The following is a 22,291-nucleotide window of genomic DNA, read 5'->3' on the forward strand; positions in this document are numbered from 1 at the left end:
TTTTGATCTTCTCTTTCCAGCCACCCTGGTCAGTCTGCGTTCCCAACCAATTAACTTATACCGTGAAATTACATGTCTGCAAGCAGATGGTCATCATCATTTACACTGGATTTGCTTATTTTCTTTGGATTCTAACTTTAGAAACATGCCTCTTGGTTGGATTATTTAATCTTTTGTCTGAACTGAATGCCGAGCAGTTGCCCTACTGTTTTTTGTAGTTGCATCATTTATGCAGACATTCTATTCCTACAACCAATTGCAGGCTAGTCCCTATGAGAGGTGCTGTATTTTCTGCCTCACAGTGCAGCGCAGCAGCACATTAAAAATTCTAGGCTAAAACCCAGTGGTGTTAACAAGAGGGATCTTTTAAATCAGAATTCACAGGACCCAATAATTGATGGCTAGAAAGAACCTCTAATTTATTTGTGCACATTCACAAGCTGCTCTTATTTTGCAGCCTCTATTCAGCTGTGGAGGTCACGTCTGGGCCGGGTGATGTACTCTATGGCAAACTGTCTGCTAATGATGAAGGTACGTGGGTGGCAATAACTGCAGAACTACCGTAAATTCTAGAGTAGGATGTCGGTGAGAAAACTGCAAGGGAATTGCTTGTACATTTTTGCTAAGAAAAAGCTCCCATAGTAAAGATGAAGGTTTACCTAAGCAGAGAATTAATTCAACTAAGTAATGATTTATTTAATGGGTAGTTCAGTAGCACACTCTGGGGCTAAATTTACTTTAATTTCTACTGAAAGAAATTTCAACCAAATGTAGAATTTATGTTTTCAAATTAAATTGTTCAAACATGGGTCTAAATGATTTAATTAAAATCATTATTCATTCTCATTCTCTCTCTCTCTCTCTCTCTCTCTCTCTCTCACACACACACACACACACACACACACACACACACACACACACACATATAAACAAGCACGCATGTTTTTCTCTGAATTCCATCCTGGAAGGGTATCCTTTGTTCTTACTGGCTTAATGGAGAGTTGTTTTTGTTTTTGTTTTTTCTTGTCTTGATTTGATTCTATGACTGGTGCTTATGTCCTCTAATGACAGACTTCCCCATAAGATCTGATTCTTAGGACTTCACCCCAACACTTTCAGCCTCCTAAGAAAGCAGCTTAAAAATAAAGGAGGCTGAACTAAGGGTTTTTTCCAGTCTAGTCTCTTCCTCTAAGTGGCCCCACCCTAGTTTATGCAGCAGTGTTTTTGGCTTCTCTCTCTATTTGAAAAGCTACAGCTACCCACACCTGTGCTTCCCTCTGGCCTAACCACCAGGATGCCCTGATGCAAGCTGGTGGCCTGGCCTGCCAGCTGTGGGACTGAACACTTAAAGCTGCTGGAGGAATCAATTAGCAGCAAATGCCTGGAGCAGCACTATTAACACATTCTTGGCTATTATAAAACAGAGATCATAACTCCTCCCACACTCCCAGTTTTCCAGCTGCCCAAGGTCATTCATGAGCTTGATTTTCAGTGCAGCAGAACAGGCAATTTGCCAAGTGGAGAAATGTGCTCACAGGGTTCCATTTTTAACCCTGACATGGCAGCGCTGGTCATTTTTTACATTGACCTCCTCCCTCAGCAACTCTATGAGATGACCATATCTTAGACCTGGCTCCAAGGGGAGTTAGGTGTCGACATAAATTCATAACCATAAACAGTTCATCCATTCAGCCAAAGAAGAACAATTCAATAAGAAGATGTATATATATCCTAAATCAGGCTCTGGGTCTGCACGCAATTCCCATCCTTATGTTCTCTGGCTTTTGTGTACCCATCTGTAGTTGCATGATATTGGAAATACGGACAGGAAAATTTAGAAAATTATATTCACTTTCTATAGTAAGTGACATAGCAAGTGACCTTGAAGTAGCCCTTTCACATTTATAAGCTTCAGGCTCCTCCCTTAAAATGAGAGAACAGAGCTGATTATCTTGGAAATCCCTGTCATCACTAATATTTTATGCAGCTCTTTCTTCTCTCTCAACACACTGAATAGAGGAAAATATGGTTTGTAAGGAATTCTCTGTTTTTGCACAGAACTTGTTTTCTTCCAGTCTTCTCGTGTCCAAGATAGTTCAACTAAGGTCAGTTGCCCATAAGGTACTTTTATCCCTCACCCTCTTTATCTTTTCCATCGTCTTCCACTTCCCTTTCTCCTCTTTCTCCTCCACCTCCCCCATCTATGCCTTCAGCAAGTCTTATCCACCTCTAAGTCAAATGATGACGAGTCTGCGCCCCTCAGTTCTTCTCCAGCACAGGGCCTGGGCAGGAGGGACGTCACTCCCTCAGCAGCTGTGTCCTTGGCAGTAAATCTGCGGCCCTCCAACCCTCCCTCGTCTCTGCTCTCTGCCCTTCCAAAAACAGGTCACTCCCCACAGGTGCTCTGACTGTAGCCCTCAGTGAGTCTCCACCTAACCAACCATCCCTCGAGGCCCTGCTCTCCACCCCTCAAGGCCATTGTGATTTTCACCTGAAATTCACCCAGCTTGCCAGAACTCTTAGGCAAAGAAATGGAGCACAAATTATAAATTTGCAGGGATGATATTTCATTAATCATGGGGCTAAAACTCCTCAGAGAAAGGAATTGCTTGTTCCACTCAGGGATTTATATTTTCACATTTAAGACGCATGAGTAGAAAATTATGGAATCAAAATGTTTTTCTTTGTTGTATTCTAGCATTAATAACAACCCCAGGCATGAGTTCTACCCATATTTGTTGGAACTCACTACAGAACATATTATTGTGTCTCAAAAATGCCTTTACAATGAACACATTTTAATTTTAAAATGTAGACTAATCTTTCATTTTCATGAGTTAAAAAAAGGAGTGGAAAAAAAATTGCAATTAAAGCTGTGCTGAGCATATGCAGTCTGTTGCCATCTAGTGAAAGTACATGCTATTGCAACATTGTGTTGTCTTAATGTATAGGGTATTATTTTAATGAAATTATTTGTATGAGCCAACAATGAGTTATTTAATCAACCATTTAATTATTTTGAATAATATCCCTATTACACTGAAATAAATATTCATTTAACTTTTTAATGATGAAAAATCTATTCATATGCTTCTGCCCCAAATATCTACATAATATACCATAAGGACAAAGAGCCTTGGAAGTTTTTCGCCAGTCTTACTTTTAAAATGTTACTTACTATCCTTGGATTTTTCAGAAGATTAAGGTACCTACACTGGCAAATCATATTTGTACATATGCTTACATTCTTCAGGTGTACCCAGGCCTGCCCTGTGTACCTCCAGAAGTCCATTTACCTCTGTGTGTCCCCTCGATTTCACCCACAAAACACATCTCCACCTACTTTGATTTCTCATGTAATTTAAAGAGAACAACTGCATAAATCACCTTCCTTCTTGCTTAAATTACACTGCACCAGTCTTTTCTGGTTACAAAATGGCTATAAATCTAGTTTCACAGCCACTAAACAAGTATAGCTGCTGAAAGAAAAAGGGTGAAGATTGAACTAAAATAGGTTTGTCCCTTTAAGCAAGTCATTCATATCCTTTTTTAAAGCCAAACTTATATGATCTGGAAAGTAAATCAAGCCGTCTCTGAAGAGCTAGTTTTAGTCATTTTCCCTTAGAGTGGCCACATTTCTTCCACCTCCAGTAAATAAACAATTTCATTAAATAGTAATCAATTTACAGAAGCTCTCTAATACAATTCTGCTCTGGTTTATTTGATGATAGGCTCCTTGAAACATGTCACAATGCATTCCACCTGGTTACAGCGGGACTCCATGGGCAGGTCTTCTGTTCAGGCCTGAGAGACTCACCCCCATTACTGCAGCTGACCTCTCAAAAAGTAGTTTTCCAAGCTGATGAGACTCTACCCTGCATCCATGTTGTAGGAGGCTCATCACTCTTTCTCCTTTTGTTGTCTTATCCTCTTGCCTAGAATCCAGCATTCTCACAAATTTCCTGTGCTTATGGGTCGACCCAAAAATATTCTTCTGGAAGAGCAGCATTTTATTAAATCAACAGGAAATTTGAAAAAGAAAAAAAGAAAAAAAACTTCCTTCAAGGGTAATTTTCAGATTTGAAAACCTTTCCTTTCCAGTGTCATATTATCTATAGAAACATTGATTCCTGACCTTGTGTACTGAAACAAAAAACTTGTTAAAATAATGACACTGGTGTCTGGGCCTTTTAGCACCTCATAGAAGGAATTTTTGCAGGCATAGTACTGCCTGCTAGAAGCAAGCACTTCACCCTCCCTGCCAAGCACATTTCCACTCCCTGACTCTCTCACATAGTGGGCCATTCTAACCTAGGAGTGAATGAAGCACAAGGCAGAGGTTTAGAGCACATGCACTTGGTGACACTTCAGTGCTAATTGACAAAAAAGTCAGTTTGCCTTTTGTTCACTGTAAATCAGAAGCAAGGGGTCTGTGTTAAATTATAACAGATCATTCCCATTTTGATAAATGCTATGAGATGCCCATGGGGCAGCCAGGCCCCTTCTCCTGAGTTGTCTAGTTAGGACTGCTGCTGCTTATCTTTAGCTCTGGCTTACCTGTTACCTGCTTGCTTCAGAGCTGCCATGGGCAGAAGCTGCCTGGTTTGTAGCCAGTGGGATGCTGCCTCCCATCACATTTACTAAATTTTTCAAAGCCAGAACCCAGACTCAGTGAGTAGGAGCCCTGAAGCTGCAGCAAGGATGCCACATTCATCCTCAGCTGTAACTTCAACTACCCCAAGGGCTTAGATGTTGGACACAAAACAGTGGGTATAGCTGTCTTCTCTGTGAGGCATCTCACAGCAAGTACACACACATGGCCACACACACTCACACACAAGCAAAACTAGAAATAGGACAGCTTTGCCGCAGTCAGCAATGACAGATAGCATGAAGTAGAGGGAAAAGGAAGCTGAGGTGTGTGCTGCCTGGCTCTTCATGAGCATCATGCCTTGAATAAAATTAGCTTTAATGAGCTACACTTGAAGGTACTAGACTGGAGAGACTCTTTTAATTTTTTTTCCTGCCAAACTGGAATTTTACTTGTCATCTCTTTAAAACATCCCAATTAGCAAACGAGTAATTCTAGGTCACAGGTTGGATAAAATTGAAAACGTAGAAGACTAAAGAAATGAGTACCTTCTGGGATTTTATAATGAATGTTAGGAGAAAAATAACATCAGTGGCCATAGTTATTGCTGACTGTGTGCTGTAACTAAATAAGATAATTCAATAAAATATTTAGCACAGTATCTGATATATAGAATTTGCCCAATAAATGATTATCATATCATTAGCACTATGAAAAGAACCCTAGCTTCATTAAAGGGCATGAGATGAGACTGACAGTTGCGTCCCTTGTGACCTGGGCAAGACACCATCTCTCTGATACTTAGTTTTCTCATACCTAAAAAAAATGGATATACTATCTACCTTTCATCCTCGTGGCTCAATAGGCTTTTATTCACTAAATAACCAAGAGCCTACTATGGGCTGGGCCCTGTAGCCATGTGGAGCTGATAAATACTAAGATGATGACAGACCAAAAGTCTTTGCCCTTGAGTAAGTGACACAGAAACCAGTCATGGCTGTACAGTGTGGAGGGTGATGGGTGCTCCTCTAAGAACTATGAGGATCCAATGAGAAGTGGGGCTGAAAGTAGTTTCAAAGAGTCCACACTCCAAATACAATAGCTAGCAAAGCCTTTTTAAGTGTTCCTATGTAAGTATTTCTAAAATAGTGGGAATTCCATGAATATTGTAGAATACAAATAATATCTAAGTATTCTGCTATGTAAGCCTGATTTAAGATTTTATGCTCAATCTCTAAGTTAAGTAGTATTGTGAATTTTTGGTTTGTTTATGCTTAAGGATTTTATCTCAATTGCTAGCATAGAGAATGTTTAACTAAAAGACATTAGTAATTATGGCTATGTGTTAGTAATACATAAAAAAATATGTATTTGGAGGATGGAGACACGACAGAATTCACCAATTCATTTAATAATTTTGTCAAGGAAGGGAGAGAGAGAGACAATCCAGTTGAAATACTAATTGCTACTTAAAAGATGGAAGCAGAAATAAAGGTCCTCAGGCCTAACTAAACAACCAGGAGCCGATAAGCCGCTCAATGTTAGAACGAATTTTACCCACTCTAGTTACAAAAACTTAGGATCCTGGTTTGTCAGTGCTGTCAGGAGAAACTTTACCACTTACTCATGGGTAAGTGTCTTATGATAGGTAAGACATCTCCTGTGCTGTGTCCTCTCTTCATGTGTAAGTCTTCTAAATGTGTTAAGGCAAAACAGGGAGTGATTTTTTTTTAACTTTAAAATATATTTTTGGAATTTTCATCTCATAGGATTATGTGCTTGCTGTGGATGCCTATCATTCCATTATCAAATATTATCCGGAGCAAGAGCCTCAACTGCTGAGTGGAATTGGACGGATTTTTCTTCAGGTACTTATTGTTACATAAAATGAGTGAGTTAAGGTGGACAATAGTTTCATAACAGGTTAAACTTTACTCTTATCAGCTCTCTTCTTGGATAGACAGTTATTAGTTTTAGTTTTATAAATATAAAAAATAGCCCAGAAAATAGTTTATCCAAATTTTTCTGACTATTAACAACTTAGTTCTTTAATAATAATTCTGTTTGTATTAAGTCCTCCTGCCTTTGACATTACGATGATGAACCCAATTGTTAAATGTGAATTTGCATAGATTTTCAGCTGAGACATACTGAAACTGAGTACTTTAGAAACTGTCCTCCTGCAGTAAGAAATTTATTGACTAAACCATACGGAATCGTATTTCAACTTAGCTGATAATATATAATAATTCACCAATGTTTTGATTGAAAGAGCACTTGAATCCATGTATACTAGACAAAGGAAACTCCAGATCTAAACAGTAATCCCAGTAACTCAAAACACTAGGGACAGTGCCCTTTTTCCCAAAAACATCAAGAAAGTTGAAGCCAGGATATACTTTCCTGCCACTTTTTTTACATATGAAAGGGGTTAATCTTTCATGGAAATCATTTCCTTGGTAAGGATATCATTTACTTGATTAAGGATAGTGATATTCTGGCTGGAGTCTTGTAAGAACTTTCCCTGTAAACATTTCTGGCCTCCTGGTTCTTTTAGAAGAATCCTTAGATGCAGAATTCCTTGATTTAGGGAGTGCAGTTTGCAAGGCAAACTGTCTGTACTCACCGCCTTCAGGACTGAGTGAAGCTACACCCAGTGCTGTCTCACTGCCTAATCAGGAATTTCCACTGAATTAAAAAGGTAAGAAAGACCAAAGGAAACTTGTTGACTTGACTTATTGAAGTCCCAAGAAAAAGTAACAATTAGATTTTTATTACTAGTTAACTATTTCTAGAACTCCTCTTACTGATATTTTCACAATTGCCAAAGAACAAAGTATCTGAATTTTGTGTTTCTCTAAAAGGAGATATGGTTTCCTAATTAACATGGCAATATTAGCCATTTGTGACATTTCTAAGACACTATATATATCATGGGTACTGTATCAGAATTTCTCTAAGACAGTCCCATTCAGCTGAGTCTTATATTGCATTCTCCCTCTGCACATACAGAAAAGTCAGCTACAGATAAGTTCTGGATTTAGTAGGGCCAGTGTGCTATCCGAAAATTCTAGATCTGAGGAAGGAGAATGAAGACCACCAAGCAGATTTTGCCCTCAAATATCACAGAAGCAATGATGGAATCTGAGATCCATAAACGAATGTTAAGAGTTCTCAGTCACTAGATTTGGCCATCTGTCTCATGCAGCCCATTCTATTTTATACCATTTAATTCCCAGACTATTCAAGGTCTGCAGCTTAAATGTATGATTTCAGAGATAGCATAATATAGGTGTCTTGGGAAGAGCAAACTAAGAAAAAAAACTTTCTACTTGTTTAATAATGCCTAAAATTGCTTTAAAGAGAGTCTTTCCTGCCACAACACAATTAAGGTTTAAAGAACAAATCTCCCTAGGAGAAGTAGCACAGTGATTTGAATTCACAGACCTTTTTAGGTCCTTTCTTGATCATAGATTATAATGAGGAGGGAGTACTAGCACCTCCTGCCTGGGACACTAGGACCTGGCTCACATCACAGTGCTGCTTAAGTTGGTCAAGTTGGCCATGCACTTTACATGAGATGAAATCTGACCTCGGGAGATCCTGGCTTCTACCCTTAGCACCCACTCTTACCTTATCCCAGAATCATTCTGTGCTTCAGTAGCTTCCACAGACAGTTCATCTATGCTCCAGGCAATACCTGTCACTTAGCTGTTTGTATAGCTCTTAAAAATTCAGCTGTAGTTTCTTTAAAGTTGTTAAATAGGTTTTAGAGCAATATTGCTACAGGAAGACCAGCATGCAGCTGGTCTATTACCAGGTTCAGAAATGATCCTAAGTAGTTTCACCACTAAAGCCTGGCATCTCCCCTCTTTAGATTCATTTCCCATGTTAAATCTTATGTGCTACAGACTCTACCCATTCCATTTCCTCAGCTCACCTGGTGGGTTTTAACAGAGGGTTACAGAGGCAGGGATTGAGTATAGATACATTGAGCTGAACTGTTGGTAATTTCATTACTTCTTATTCACACTCCCCTCCTCTATTTCTTTTCCTTCAGATCCTAGTCATCTTAATGATCTCATTGCCTCCAGCCTCTACTACCTTTAATTCATTCCACACACTGCTGCCAATTAGTCTTCATAAAGTACAGCTCTATTCCTGTCATCTCTGGTCAAAGACCCTTCATGATTTACCATTACCTGCCAAATAAGCCCACAACATGTAAGTTCACAGTCAGGGCTCTCAGAATTTGGCCCTCCCTAACCTATGTTTTCCAGACTAATTTTTTTTTTGCACTGCCCTTCATGTCCTCGATCCTCTTACCAGATGATTTGATTTGCTGATCCCCAGAGAGACACTACACTTTATTTTAACTTTTGTACATGCCTTTCCCTCTGGTGAGAACACCTTTCCCTTTTATTGCTTGTCTGAATCTAGTCCATCCTTCAAGGATAAATGAAAAGACCCCCTTGAAATTTCCCTGACAGTAATTTCTTTCTCCTTAACTTCTTTCCCAAAGATTTCTGGAGTATAAGTGCCCAGTGGTTCTGATCTGGGGTTTGGGAATAAGTCAGATGGAGGGAATCCTGGCTCAGCCACATATGACTAATTCCGAGTAAGATACGTAATCTTGGGGTGGACAGTGGTGGCTCAGTGGCAGAATTCTCGCCTGCCGTGCCAGAGACCCAGGCTTGATTCTCGGAGCCTGCCCATGCCAAAAAAAAAAGATATTTAATCTTATTAAGATTCAGTTTCTTCATCTGTAAAATGGTCATCGTAATAATATCTAGCAGATTTTGTGAAAATAAAATGAGCTAATTCATGTAAAATACTTTGCACAGGGCCTGGGACATAATAAGAGCTCAGTAGTTGCTCTTTGGTGTATTTTTATATATACTGCCCTCCCAGTAGACTAGAGGAATGAGATTATATTTCATTCCTTTGTTTACCACACAAATCCTAGTGTAAAGGCTAGGTTTTAAAGTCAGCTAGAAAAACAAGACTGTATATCAAAATTACCTTTGAACATCCCTTAAATCTTTCATAGTTTGGGATATTCAGCCCTGTATAATAATACTTAAGCTCACTAAGGTCTGAGAACCTCAGAGCTAGTCAATAAGAAGAAACAAAAGGAAAATCCAAATGCAAATGTCTGCACATTCAAACTATTTTGTGTTTAAGATAACTACCAAATCCTAAAGTATTCCTTTAAGGCTTATTCTATTCATTTTTAATATTAAGTCTCTCAGTACAGGTTAGAAGATTTGTTTGATAGTATAAAGATTAAAAGATGGTGGAATTGCATAGGACAAGGCAGGGTGGGATAGGCTTGGGGATTAGATTCTAAAGGAAACTCCTAAATTAAATGTAAATAAAATACACTTCACTGTATTTTAAGAAACAAATCCTCAAATTGAACTAACTATAATAAAACCAGTATAAAGCTTTATTCTTGAAGGAACATAGTTTTAAATATGTACTTTGAAACTCAAAAATAACATTCAGTCATGGATAGATCCTTTAAAGAAAATCCCCAGGTAAATTACTTTCAAAAAAATGTATGTGGCTTTTTTTTTTTTTAACATGGGCAAGCACTGGGAATTGAACCCGGGTCTCCAGCATGGCAGGTGAGAATTCTGCCAGTGAGCCACCATGCCCAACCCTGTATGTGGCTTTTTGATTATCACAATATAATTCTCCCATAGCTAGGTACTTTGTCAATATATAGCTGTAAATTCTCTGAAATAGATTAGTTAGAGCCATTCTGAAATGAGTTGGCACTGTACAAAAGCAAAAAAGTAATAGATATTATATATATGTTTTTGCGTGCTGTATTTTTAGAATATTAAAAGAATAAATTTCATAAGAAATCAATATATTGGTAATCATCTCTCAAGTGGCCGAATAATATTGAAAGTGTTTATAAATAATGTATGAAACAGTTTTGGGTGGCAGACAGTAGAATACACACTGGCTAGTATAAGCTGAAAAAATAGTTTTGTTAAAGAATAATAGTGCACAGAGTCTTTAGGAAAGCCCAGGAGCCAGATTCTTATAAGACTATGCAACTGCGAAAATATGATGTGGAGTTGCTCCACATCACAGAAACTACTCCAGCAAAATCGCTGCCACCTCTGCTTGGCATTTAGGACTCAGGGACCTGGATGCCAGAATCTCCTTCTTGGTCATCCCTAAAGAACCACAGTCCCCAGGCAAGGCTGTGTTCCTGTTGCTCACTTTCAAATTGTCGTCTTGTGTGAGCATGTCTAAGTGGTTTTAGTTATATGAATACCACCTCCCTGCAAGGAATTATGGGAATGCAATTTTCTGATTTCTACATTGAAAAGGCAAAAATAAAAATAAAAAATAATAAGTGAGATGGACAAAAATGGGAAGGGGAGTAATAACCACAATGATGAATGTGCATTGTAAATATTTCAACAGTTGATGTAACTTAAAGCTGAATGAGCATGTCATAGGATTTATTTCATTTCCTTAAGATTAAAGGTTTTTAATATTATGTGCATGAAAATATATACAATCTTGAATGATATCTACAGACCCAAAATGAATATTCACATTTATATTACTATTTTAAGTCTTTGTATTTTAATTCTCCGTGATAAAATAGGTATTAAGATCATGTTGAATTACAGGAAGAACGTTAGGAAATTTACTCAGTGGAATAGAGAAAGGCAACATAAAAGCTGAAAACCATGTATTTTAGGCCCATTTCTGCTTATCTTCTGAGGTCACAAAATTCTAAAACTGTTGCAAGAAAGATGGTCATTTTCCGGATCAACCCACTGTTGAAGAAAGAAAGCTGCTTGGAGTGAAAGTAAATTTAAAGTTCTATAAAAGCATACTGATCCAAAAGAAAGCTAATATGCATACCCCTGCCAAATGATCCCAGCTGAAAAAGGCAGTTCTTCAAAGCCAGGCATCCTGGCGTATTATTTTGCATGATTTGAATGTGTAATTGGTGACAACATACACTGTCTGCCATACCTAATTTTTCTGCCACGTCCTCTACAGTTCTCTGTCCTTACATCCTTTCAATTTATAGTAGTAATTGCAGTGGTACATCATTCAGCAAATTAACAAACCAGTCTATAACTCTATCAATGCTGCCATTAAATCAGATTTCAAATCAATAACATAGAGCAAATCAGGACTAAAATATTTTTAAATGTTTAGGTCATCTTGTGTTTGTCAAAAAAAATAAGTTGAACACCCTCCTCCATTTACTTTCTTTTCTCTCTGTGTGAGCATGTGTTAGAGAGTATGAAAAATTCACCTAGGTACTCACAGAGATATCTTTCTTGAGCAATGCCAACTTTCCCAAATTGGTTTGGGAATTGCCATTCAAACAAGAGCTCTGAAAAGTAAACACTAATCAAAAAAGGAATGACATTTTCCATTTTAATTCTTAAAAAAAAAAATTGAAATAGAAAAGATGATTTTATAAAACAAATATGCAGAAGCCAGGGAGGAAGTATGATACAATGCTAGAGATGTATTGAGCCAAATAAAGTAAATGTATGGATGTGAAGTTTCTGGATAATAATACACAACTGGGTTTAGAATATTGTCACTACACCTTCTCTGTATGTTTCAAATTCCGCACTGAATTCCATTTTTAAGGTAGTTCTAAAATATTATGTGAACTAAAATTAGGAGATTCACTCATTTACCGCACCCACAATTGCTAGACCATAAAAGAAGATAAACAGGCAAGTGAAAATAAGAGGGCACCACAGATTGCCTCACTTTGTATTTTGTCTTCTAATAACAAACTTGGGATTTTAATATTTCAAAGTGTATTTTATTTTGAATAGCTATCCTAGTTCTTTCCAAGCAGTTCATAACGTAATTCTGGTTACCAAGAAAAGAGTTATCTGTGCAATTTCTATGCTATTCACATTACAGTTGGAAAAATCTGACTTAAAAAATATAATACATTAAAGAATTTGATTTTAGGTGTAATACCTTGATGTAAAGAAATGAGTCAATTTTTCACTTTTGCCTAGTTTCATAGGTATGATTATCTTATATCTATATACACTGCCATCTAGCAGTGTACCCATGAACCAGGTAACATTAATTTGTTTAAAAATCGAGTGCCTGCTTCTGATCATGCTTATATTCCTACATCCTCTTCACCCTGTTTCCTTTAGAGCGACTGTGTGGTGTGCATTCTATACAGAAAGGAGAGATGGGTGGGTGGTTAGAAGGAGAGAAGATCATGATAGAATAGGAGTTTACACTTCCGAAAGAAAATCTATATTACAAATGAGATTTAAGACATTTGTAGTCCAGAGGAGTTTCTCATATAATTTAAATTAAAGAAATGCAAAAGTAATCGATCTTTAAGCTTGTAAGAAGCATTTTATTCAAACTCTTTAAAGTTATTTCAGTATGGCTTAGATTCTGCCCCCTCAAAATCTTTTTAAATTAGAATTTTTCTATCTTGGAAAACTAAGAGAAAAAATGCAAACTACATAGAATAAGAAGGGTTCTTTGGGTCTTAGAGGGTCATCACTGACACCAGGAAAATAGTCTTTTGTACTAGAAGAAAAGGCCAAAATTGATACAGCTTTGAGAAAGAAGCCAGATTGCATTGGATTAATGGGAAAAGGGTAGGTATGAAAAGTAGACAGTGAAAACAGGTTACTTTTTTAAGATGCTCAACTGAGAAGAAAGGAAGGGTCACAGAAAGATTTGGTTTTTTAGGTGGGAGACATGTCAACATATTTTTATGGGAGAAGTTCAGGTGGAAAGGAAAAAGTCAAAGACAGAGAAATAAGAGTGGTAAGTGATCAAGAATGATCACTAAGGAGGCAGAACAGATAAAGAGTTATTTCTATACAGTAGAACTGTAGAAATGGGGGGGGTGGTTGGGGAGAGGGAGTAAGGACATGGATTACAAAGGGGCATGAGGAAACTTTGGGAGTGACAGAAATGTTCTTATGGAGATTGTGATGATTTTATGAGTGCAGACAAAAGTCAAAACTCATCAAATTGTACACTTTAAATATGTGCAGTTTATTTTATGTCAGTCATACTTCAATAATGCTGTTTTTAAGAGAAAGAAATGGTAAGATTGAGTTACATATATCACTCTGGAAGAATCACTGTGTCCCAAAGGCTGGTTGGGTTGGTGTGGAGGACAGGAAGTGTGAAAGACAGGAGTGAGCAAAGAAAGCATGGCTCAAAAGTTTCTTATTTGGGTATCAATTCTGTACTTGATTTTTCAGCATTTTACTTCTTTGTCTAGGACATGTTTATTTTAAATGAGTAAGAATTAGTTTTGTTTTGAAATTTAATATAAAGCATTTGTAATCTCCAGATTAGAACCAGAAGTCCTAGTCCACCCAACTTAATCCAGTTCTACTGCTGTGTACCCCACAGAGCATACATATTGAGCTGTGACTAATGTTTAACCATTTTTGTCAGAGTTAAAGGAAACTGTTTTTTAAAAGATTTTAGCAGTGGTATTTTGTCTTTAATTGAATGTATTTTTTATATATTAAACATAACAACATACAGACACAAACAGTCTCACCATATGATCATTCCATTCTTGATATATAATCAATAACTCACAGTTTCATCACATAGTTTTATATTCATCATCATGATCATTTCTTAGAACACTTGCATCAATTCAGAAAAAGAAATAAAAAGAAATCAGAAAAAAATTCATGCATACCATACCCCTTACCCCTCCCTTTCATTGATCACTAGCATTTCAATCTACTAAATTTATTTTAACATTTGTTCCCCCTATTATTTATTTATTTTTAATCCATATGTTTTATTCATCCGTCAATAAGGTAGATAAAAGGAGCATCAGACACAGGATTTTCACAATCACACAGTCACATGGCTAAAGCTGTATCATTATACAATCATCTTCAAGAAACATGGCTACTGGATCACAGCTCTACATTTTCAGGCACTTCCCTGCATCCTCTCCATTACACTTTAGTTAAAAAGGTGATATCTATTCAATGCATAAGAATAACCTCCAGGTTAACCTCTTGACTCTGTTTGGAATCTCTTAGCCGTTGACACGTTATTTTGTCTCATTTAGCTCTTCCCCCTTTTGATCGAGAAAGTGGCATTTTTTTAAATCATTTTTCTGTTATAAATTCACCAAATGTTTAACAAAGCATTTGTTTATCCTTATGAAGAATATTAATAAAAATTTCACTTAATTCCATTCCTCAAGGAGCCTATATGACTCTGGTCTCTGTTTAGGGAAGTGAAGACATATAAGTAGATAACTATAATATCAAGATAAATTGTTATACAAATGATGCAAAATACTTAAAGTTTAGAGGAGCACCATCACTTCTGAATGGGATGATCAAGGAAGGACTCACAGAATGGATGGCTTCAAAGTCACAGAATTAGACTTTGAAGGATTGCAGAGATGAGGGTAGAATGGTAAGTTACAGGGATATGAGATGTAGAATATCCCACATTCTGGATTTATCTAATTGTTTCCTGTGATGTAGCTTAATTTATTCCTTTCTTCCTAGTATTTCCAGTAAATGGAAGGTTATTAAGATTCATTTTTAATATTTTGGGCCAACAAAAAAGAAAAACAACTTCATTTGTAAAACTGTATACTTCAGATTGCATCTTATCAGGACATATACTAATATGTGATCATCTAAGAAATTGAGTTCTTATCTCAAACCTACTCACTGAAGTGCTGAATGGGCAAGATAAGTGGATACGTGACTTCATTTCCCAGGGCAACAGTTAACTCCATCTGTAAAATGAGCGTACGACAAAGGAATATCCCATTTAGCTCTCAAAATCTGTGATTCTTCTGACCTAGAGAGATCACCTAATCCTTTCATTTTATAGATAAGGCAAAGAATCTTAAGAAAATTTTAGTGATTTGCCTAAAGTCACCTTGCTTAATAGTTGTGTGATCTAATATGTGTCACTTAACCTTTCAGCACCTTAGTTCCTTCATTAGTAAAATGTAAACGGTAATATCTTTCATAGTTTTTGTGAAAATTGTCCAAAGTACAAAATTTCATACCTATTATCCAATGTGATTATAATTCTACAATATTCAACAGACAAATGAAAATGTAAAACTACAGCATGAAAGAAAGAAATATCTGGAGAGTTAGGTAAAGGAGACTTTTACATGGATATACAGACATACCTTGTTTTATTGTACTTTGCAGATATTGTGTTGTTGTTGTTGTTGTTTTTACAAATTGTGGGGATTTTTGTAACCTTACTTCTATCAGCACCATTTTGCCAATAGCATGTGCTCACTTCTTTTCTCTGTGTCTCATTTTGGGAATTTTCTAAATATTTCAGACTTTTTCATTATTTCTGTATCTATTATGGTAATCTGTAATCAGTGATCTTTGATAATCTGTCATCAGTGACCTTTGATAGTACTACCATAGCTATTTTGAGGTACCACAAATCACAAATAACAAATTTAATTGATAAATGTTTTATGTGTCTGACTGCTCCACCATCTGACCAGTCCTCCATCTCTCTCCCTCTCCTCAGGCCTCCCTATTCCTTGAGACACAACAATATTGAAATTAGACCAATTAATAACCCTACAGTGGCCTCTAAGTGTTCAGGTAAAAGGAAGAGTCACATTTGTGTGTCACTTGAAATCAAAAGCTAGAAATGATGAAAGTTAATGAGAAGTCATGTTGAAAACTAACATAGGCCAAAATCTAAGCCTCTTACGCCAAATAGTTAGCCAAGTTGTGATTGCAAAGGAAAAGTTCTTAAAGGAAATTAAAAGTGCTACTCCACTGAACACACAAATGATGAGAAAATGAAACAGCCTTATTACTGATCTGGAGAGAGTTTTAGTGATCTGGATAGAAGATCAAACCAGCCACGTTTCTTTAAGCCAAAACCTAATCCAGAGCAAGACTCTAACTCTCTTCAATTCTATGAAGACTGAGAAAGGTGAGGAAGCTATAGAAGAGAGATTTGAAGTTAGCAGAGGTCGGTTCATTCAGTTTAAAGAAATAAGTAATCTTTATAACATTAAAAAGTGCAAGATAAAGCAGCAAATGCTGATGTAGAAGCTGTAACTGGTTAACCAGAAGATCTAGCCAAAATAATTGATGACAAAACAACAGATTTTTCAATCTAGATGAAACAGCTTTATATTGGAAGAAGAGGCCATCTAGAACTTCTTTAACTAAAGAGGAGAACTCAATACCTGATTTCAAAGCTTCAAAGAACAGGCTGACTCTCATTTAGGCGCTAATGCATCTAGAGACTTTAAGTTGAACCCAGTGTTCAATTGCCATTCCTAAAATCCTAGTGTCCTTAAGAATCATGCTAAATTGATCCTGCCTGTGCTCTATAAACAAACAAACAACAAAGCCTGGATGACAGCACATCTGTTACAGCATAGTTTGCTGAATGTTTTAAGTCCACTATTGAGACCTGCTGCTTAGAGCAAAAATATTCCTTTCAAAATGTTACTGCTCATTGACAATGCACCTGGTCACCCAAGAGCTCTGATAGAGATGTACAAGATGAATATTGTTTTCATATCTGCTAACACAACATCCATTCTGCAGCCCATGGATCAAGGTGTCATTTTGACTTTGAAGTCTTATTATTTAAGAATTACATTTTGTAAGACTCTAGCTCCGGACTTAGTGATTCCTCTGATGGAACTGGGTAAAGTAAATTGAAAATCTTCTGGAAAAGATTCATCTTTCTAGATGCCATGAAGAATGTTCATGATTCATGGGAAGAGATCAAAGTAACAACATTAACAGGAGTTTGGAAGAAGTTGATTCCAACCCTCATGGATGATTTTGAGGCGGCTCAAGACTTCGTAGAAGAAGTAACTGCAGATGTGGTGGAAAAAGCAAGAGAACTTGAACAGATGAGGAGTTGATTCCTATGGATAGACAAAGGAAATGATTTCTTGAGATGGAATCTATACCTGGTGAAGATGCTGTGAACATTGTTGAAATAACAACAAAGGATTTAGAATATTATGTGAACTTAGTTGATAAAGCAAATGACAGAGTTTGAGAGGATTGATTTCAGTTTTGAAAGAAGTCCTACTGTGGGTAAAATGCTGTCAAACAGCATTGCATGCTACAGAGAGATCGTTCATAAAAAGAAAATCAGTTGGTGCAGCAAACTTCATTGTTATCTTATTTTAAGAAATTTCCCAGCCAACCCAATCTTCAGCAACCACCACCCTGTACAGTCAGCAGCCATGAACATCAAGGCAAGACCTTCCACCAGCAAAAAGATTATAACTCACTGAAAGCTCAGATTATAGTTAGTGTTTTTTAACAATGAAGTATTTTTAATTAATGTACATTGCTTTTTTAGACATAATGTTATTGCATACTTAATAGACTATAGTATAGTGTAAACTAACTTTTATATGCACTGGGAAACCAAAAATTTTGTGTGACTTGCTTTATTGCTATATTCACTTTATTGCAGCGGTCTAGAACCAAACCCATAATATCTCCGAGTATGCCTGTAGTCTAATTTATTTTTTTATACCCTGCCAAGTTCTCATATGGACTCAAAGTGGAATAAGTGAGGGAGCAAAAACAGAGTCACAGTTAGAGATTTAGGACCATTTATATTTATGAGTTTAGATTTAGACAGGGAAAGGGGAGTTGGTAAAGGAAACCTCAAACAAGAAAATGATAAAAGAGAAACTAGGATATTGTACACTAGATTATATTTTTCTTTTTTATTGTTATTATTTTAGATATATTAATCTAGGAGGGTTTGCCCATTTGGACTATATCCAGTTTTTGTAATGCCTTTTTTACATATAGAATTATTTTAAATACAAACAACTTTTAAAATTTTTGTGCTAAATGATTTTTCTAAATCATTTTCAGGTCTATACATCTGTGACTAAACTTCGTCAATAGTAAATCTGAAAAGAAATGGGGTTTTTAGCTGACTACAAATATAAAATAAGCTAATAACGTACTTTGGCTGTTAAAGTAGCTGTGCTGTCCTTAACCGTGTTTAAAACAATCTGATGCTCATATCACAGGGAGCAGTAGTTCTCAACTGTCCTCTTAATTGAACAGCTTATAACTACAGTATAAAATTAGAACATTTTTAAGTGGTCATTGGCAATCTGTAATGACTAGGACAACTAAGATGGGTAAAATATCCAAACACTATGCTATAGGCAAAGTGGTTGAAAGGACTGAGAATTTTAGTTTTCTTCACACATCTGAAATACTGTTGTATGACAGGGAAAAGGTATTAGCCAAGAAAGGATCTACTGTGCTATGGTAATAAATCGAGAATCTCAGTGTCTTGACAAGGAAAACCTTTTCTCTTGCTCATGCAAAGTCCACTGTGTGTCCAGCAGCTCTGTAGGATGTCACTTTCCAAATGGTAATTCAGGGATCCAGGCTGCTTCCTCCTGTAGCTGCACCATCTTGAACATTCAGCTTCCAGTTTGTATAGGAGACAGGAAGAGAAAAGTCATACCAGCCGTTGGCCAGACCTGGTCCCATGGCCCCACCTACCTGCAAGAGTTAGGAAGTCTTTTCTAGGAAAGAAGGGAGAATCAGTTAGAGTGAGCATTTTGAGTCGCTGCGACAGAAAGTACACTTATGATTTGGTACTGTAAAAGACAGAACCAGCAGGGCGGAGTTCCAGGGAGGCATGTTTCTCTAGATTTTGCATTTGTGATTATAGGTAAAATTATGGTTCAGTGGTAGAATGCTCGCCTTCCATGCGGGAGACCAGAGTTCAATTCCCGGACCATGCATCCAAAAAATAATAATAGAATAAATAATTATAGGTGAAATTTGTCCCATGGGCTTATATGTGATCCTGTGCATAATCTTCTTAAAAGCATTTGGTAACTGTTTGCTGTCTTTGTAAAAATAAGTCCTTTCTATGTTTTCTGGAAATTTTTGAGTGATTTAGAATTATCTGTTCCTTGGAAGTTTGAATAATCCACCTAAAAAATTCCTATGCCAGACACTTTAGGTACACAGGTAGTAATTGTGATCATTTTTTGTAATTAATTATTGTTACTAATATGATTTTAGTGTTCTGTGCCTGAGCTTTTCTTTCTGTTTCTGGGTGCAAGTTCAGTAATGTTAGAGTTTTCTCAAAAATCATGTACGTGATCCATGCTTATTTACAAAGAGCTTTGTAAAATATGGTCCTCTTTGATACTTATTTTAATTTATTTTGTACCTCATTATTTCTCCCTTTTCATTTCTAATTTTATTTATACTTTTTTTCTTGATTAGTTTATCTGCTTGTTTTTTGTTTTTTTCAAGTAATTTTTTTATTGGTTTGTAGATACTCCTGCTACACTTTTAATTGCCTTTTTATATTGTTTAAATTTTTAAGCCACCTCTAACTCTTAAAAAGTGGGAGGATTTTAAATCCTAATTCATCTTAATAATTATGATGATGTAGACTTGTTTTCTAACCACCAGGAAAATCAGTAGGTGGCAAAGAATATACCAAGATTTTTCTGTTACCTTTCACTAAAAAGTATTTTTAGTCAAAGTTCTACACCAGCATCCATATAATATAGTGGCATCACATGGGCCTGCAAGTTGGAGAGACCTGGCTTTTGAGTCCCATTTTGTTATGGGACAGCTGTGTGACCTAAAAAAATTGTTCAACTTTTCTGAGCCTCATTATTTTTTCATCTAGAATATGAAAATAGATGATAGTATCTACATCACAGGGTTGTTATGAGAGCTAAATGAGGTGTGTTTGAAGAACTTAGCACAGACTTAGCACATATTAAGGACCTTTTTTTTTTTCTTTTAGCTGTAATAATCTTCAGGTCAATAGAAAACACTGCCCTTCTAAAAGGGATTTTAGTGAGTACATTGCAGGAAATTCAAATGTTCATGGTCAGAGCCATGTCATTGAGCCTACACTAACCTTAGTTTGTTTTTAGTCAATTAGTAAGTGAAAACTCTGGTAGAAGACTTCCAGCTGCTTCAGACTCTATGGTAGCAGGGAAGCAATGGATACATGTCATTTTATCTTAAGTATGTGTTTATCTGTGTGTTTTGTTTTTCTCCCCTCCCACTGGTATGTTCTTTTGAGGGTAGTGTCAAAAACTGTGAAGGGGATTTTATCTTACTTGCAAGCCAGCAAATGAGCTGCCAGTTTCATGGGTACTGGCAAAAGACATGAGATTCCTGGATCGGAGATGATGGATATTTGTTACTCACAGCAATAGCAGTATAACCAGATGATCATTATTTTTTTCCTCAAACACCAAGCCACAATTTCCTCAGGGCCAGATAATACCTACAGTGGGTTGCATTGCCAGAGTTATCCTAAGTTTAGGGAACCCGTACCTTATGTAATAGGCAGTAAGCATGCCTGCCCTTTACTCCAAAGGGAGGCATTGCTGTCCTCCAAAGCTGTTCACCATACAAACATCCTTGAAAAGATGGTCTGGAATAAAGGATAGGCTGTGCCTCTGCTTGTCAGACCTTTAGAAATGTGAGAGACCCAAGGAGAATTGTCTCCCAACAAGTTGTTCGAGAATTTAAGCAGTATCTATTTAAGTGACTGACAGATGCTCACAATGGAAAGGATAATTCAGTTAACTAGTACTACATAGTTATGGCTCCCTCAGCTCTCTTCTACTTAGAATATAAATAGCACAAATTCAAGTTGTTTTGTTATAATGAAGTTATTGCATGGAAAAGGACAGTATTTTTTAGAATTTGTACTATTATCGTGAGATTGAGTTTACTATAGCAGAGTACTATTTCTTTAGCCCCTGAAACACAAAGAACATTTGTTTTTATCTTATCTGTATAAGTTTTTTGTTATAATGAGATTTTTCTTTATTTTCTCATGTATTCATTGTATACATTAGATCATTGGTGTCCTGTTGCTTTCAAAAGCAAAAGGAAACCTCAATGTCCCTTAAATGAAACCAAGTTGTGGTTCTCCAGTGACAGTAGTATAGATGAATACCAAGTAATCGGGCATCAGGGCTGGGAAATTCAGCTGTCTCCTCCCACATATTCACCCTCCTTGCCAACCTTGGTGTATTTAGGCTTGATTTTATTCAGGGATGATATGTTTCTTTACATGTTTGATAATAGTGATCATTTTTTTAACAATAAAATTCTGTATTATTATGGCAAAATATGACTTTGAAGTCTACAAATTTGGCAGTTCTTATCATGTTACTGGTCATAAATAATAAAGTTAATTTGAGACATGCCATATATGCCAAAATTTAAAATATTGTATTTATTTGTCTTTCATTTTATTTTTATTTTACTTAATGCTATGCCAGTATTTATTTCAAAGGGTACAAGTAACTAATCTGTAAGGTTTTTAAATAAAGCATGTACATTAACAACTTAGTTTCTAAACTATAGAATGTTGACATTCCACCATATCTTAAATGTCACTTCCTTTTTACGAAAAGTAATGATTAGTAAATGGTTACCAAAGGTACATAAATGTCTTCAGATTCTAATAGGATATTAGTGAACTATATATGTGGGTTTAGATGTAATATATCTTCTAATTCATCAAACTAACTGACTAATTTTGTCAAAGCAGATTGGAGACATAAAAACAGCTGAAAAGTATTTTCAAGATGTTGAGAAAGTAACACAGAAATTGGATGGACTACAGGGTAAAATAATGGTGTTAATGAACAGG

General features: G+C 36.4%; 1 protein-coding gene across 6 annotated transcripts in view; it reads left to right on the plus strand.

The window, feature by feature from the left end:
* The window catches only part of TRAPPC12 (trafficking protein particle complex subunit 12), a 186,796-nt gene that overhangs the window by 162,579 nt on the left and 1,926 nt on the right, over positions 1–22,291 (plus strand). For all 6 annotated transcript variants that reach the window (XM_077153078.1, XM_077153081.1, XM_077153082.1 and 3 more), the window contains 3 exons: positions 458–531; positions 6,361–6,459; positions 22,190–22,290. In XM_077153078.1, the coding sequence (XP_077009193.1) occupies positions 458–531; positions 6,361–6,459; positions 22,190–22,290 (274 nt within the window). The remainder of the gene's footprint in view (positions 1–457; positions 532–6,360; positions 6,460–22,189; position 22,291) is intronic.

The sequence above is a fragment of the Tamandua tetradactyla genome, chromosome 3, assembly GCF_023851605.1.
Source record: "Tamandua tetradactyla isolate mTamTet1 chromosome 3, mTamTet1.pri, whole genome shotgun sequence".
In the NCBI taxonomy this organism is placed as follows: domain Eukaryota; kingdom Metazoa; phylum Chordata; class Mammalia; order Pilosa; family Myrmecophagidae; genus Tamandua; species Tamandua tetradactyla.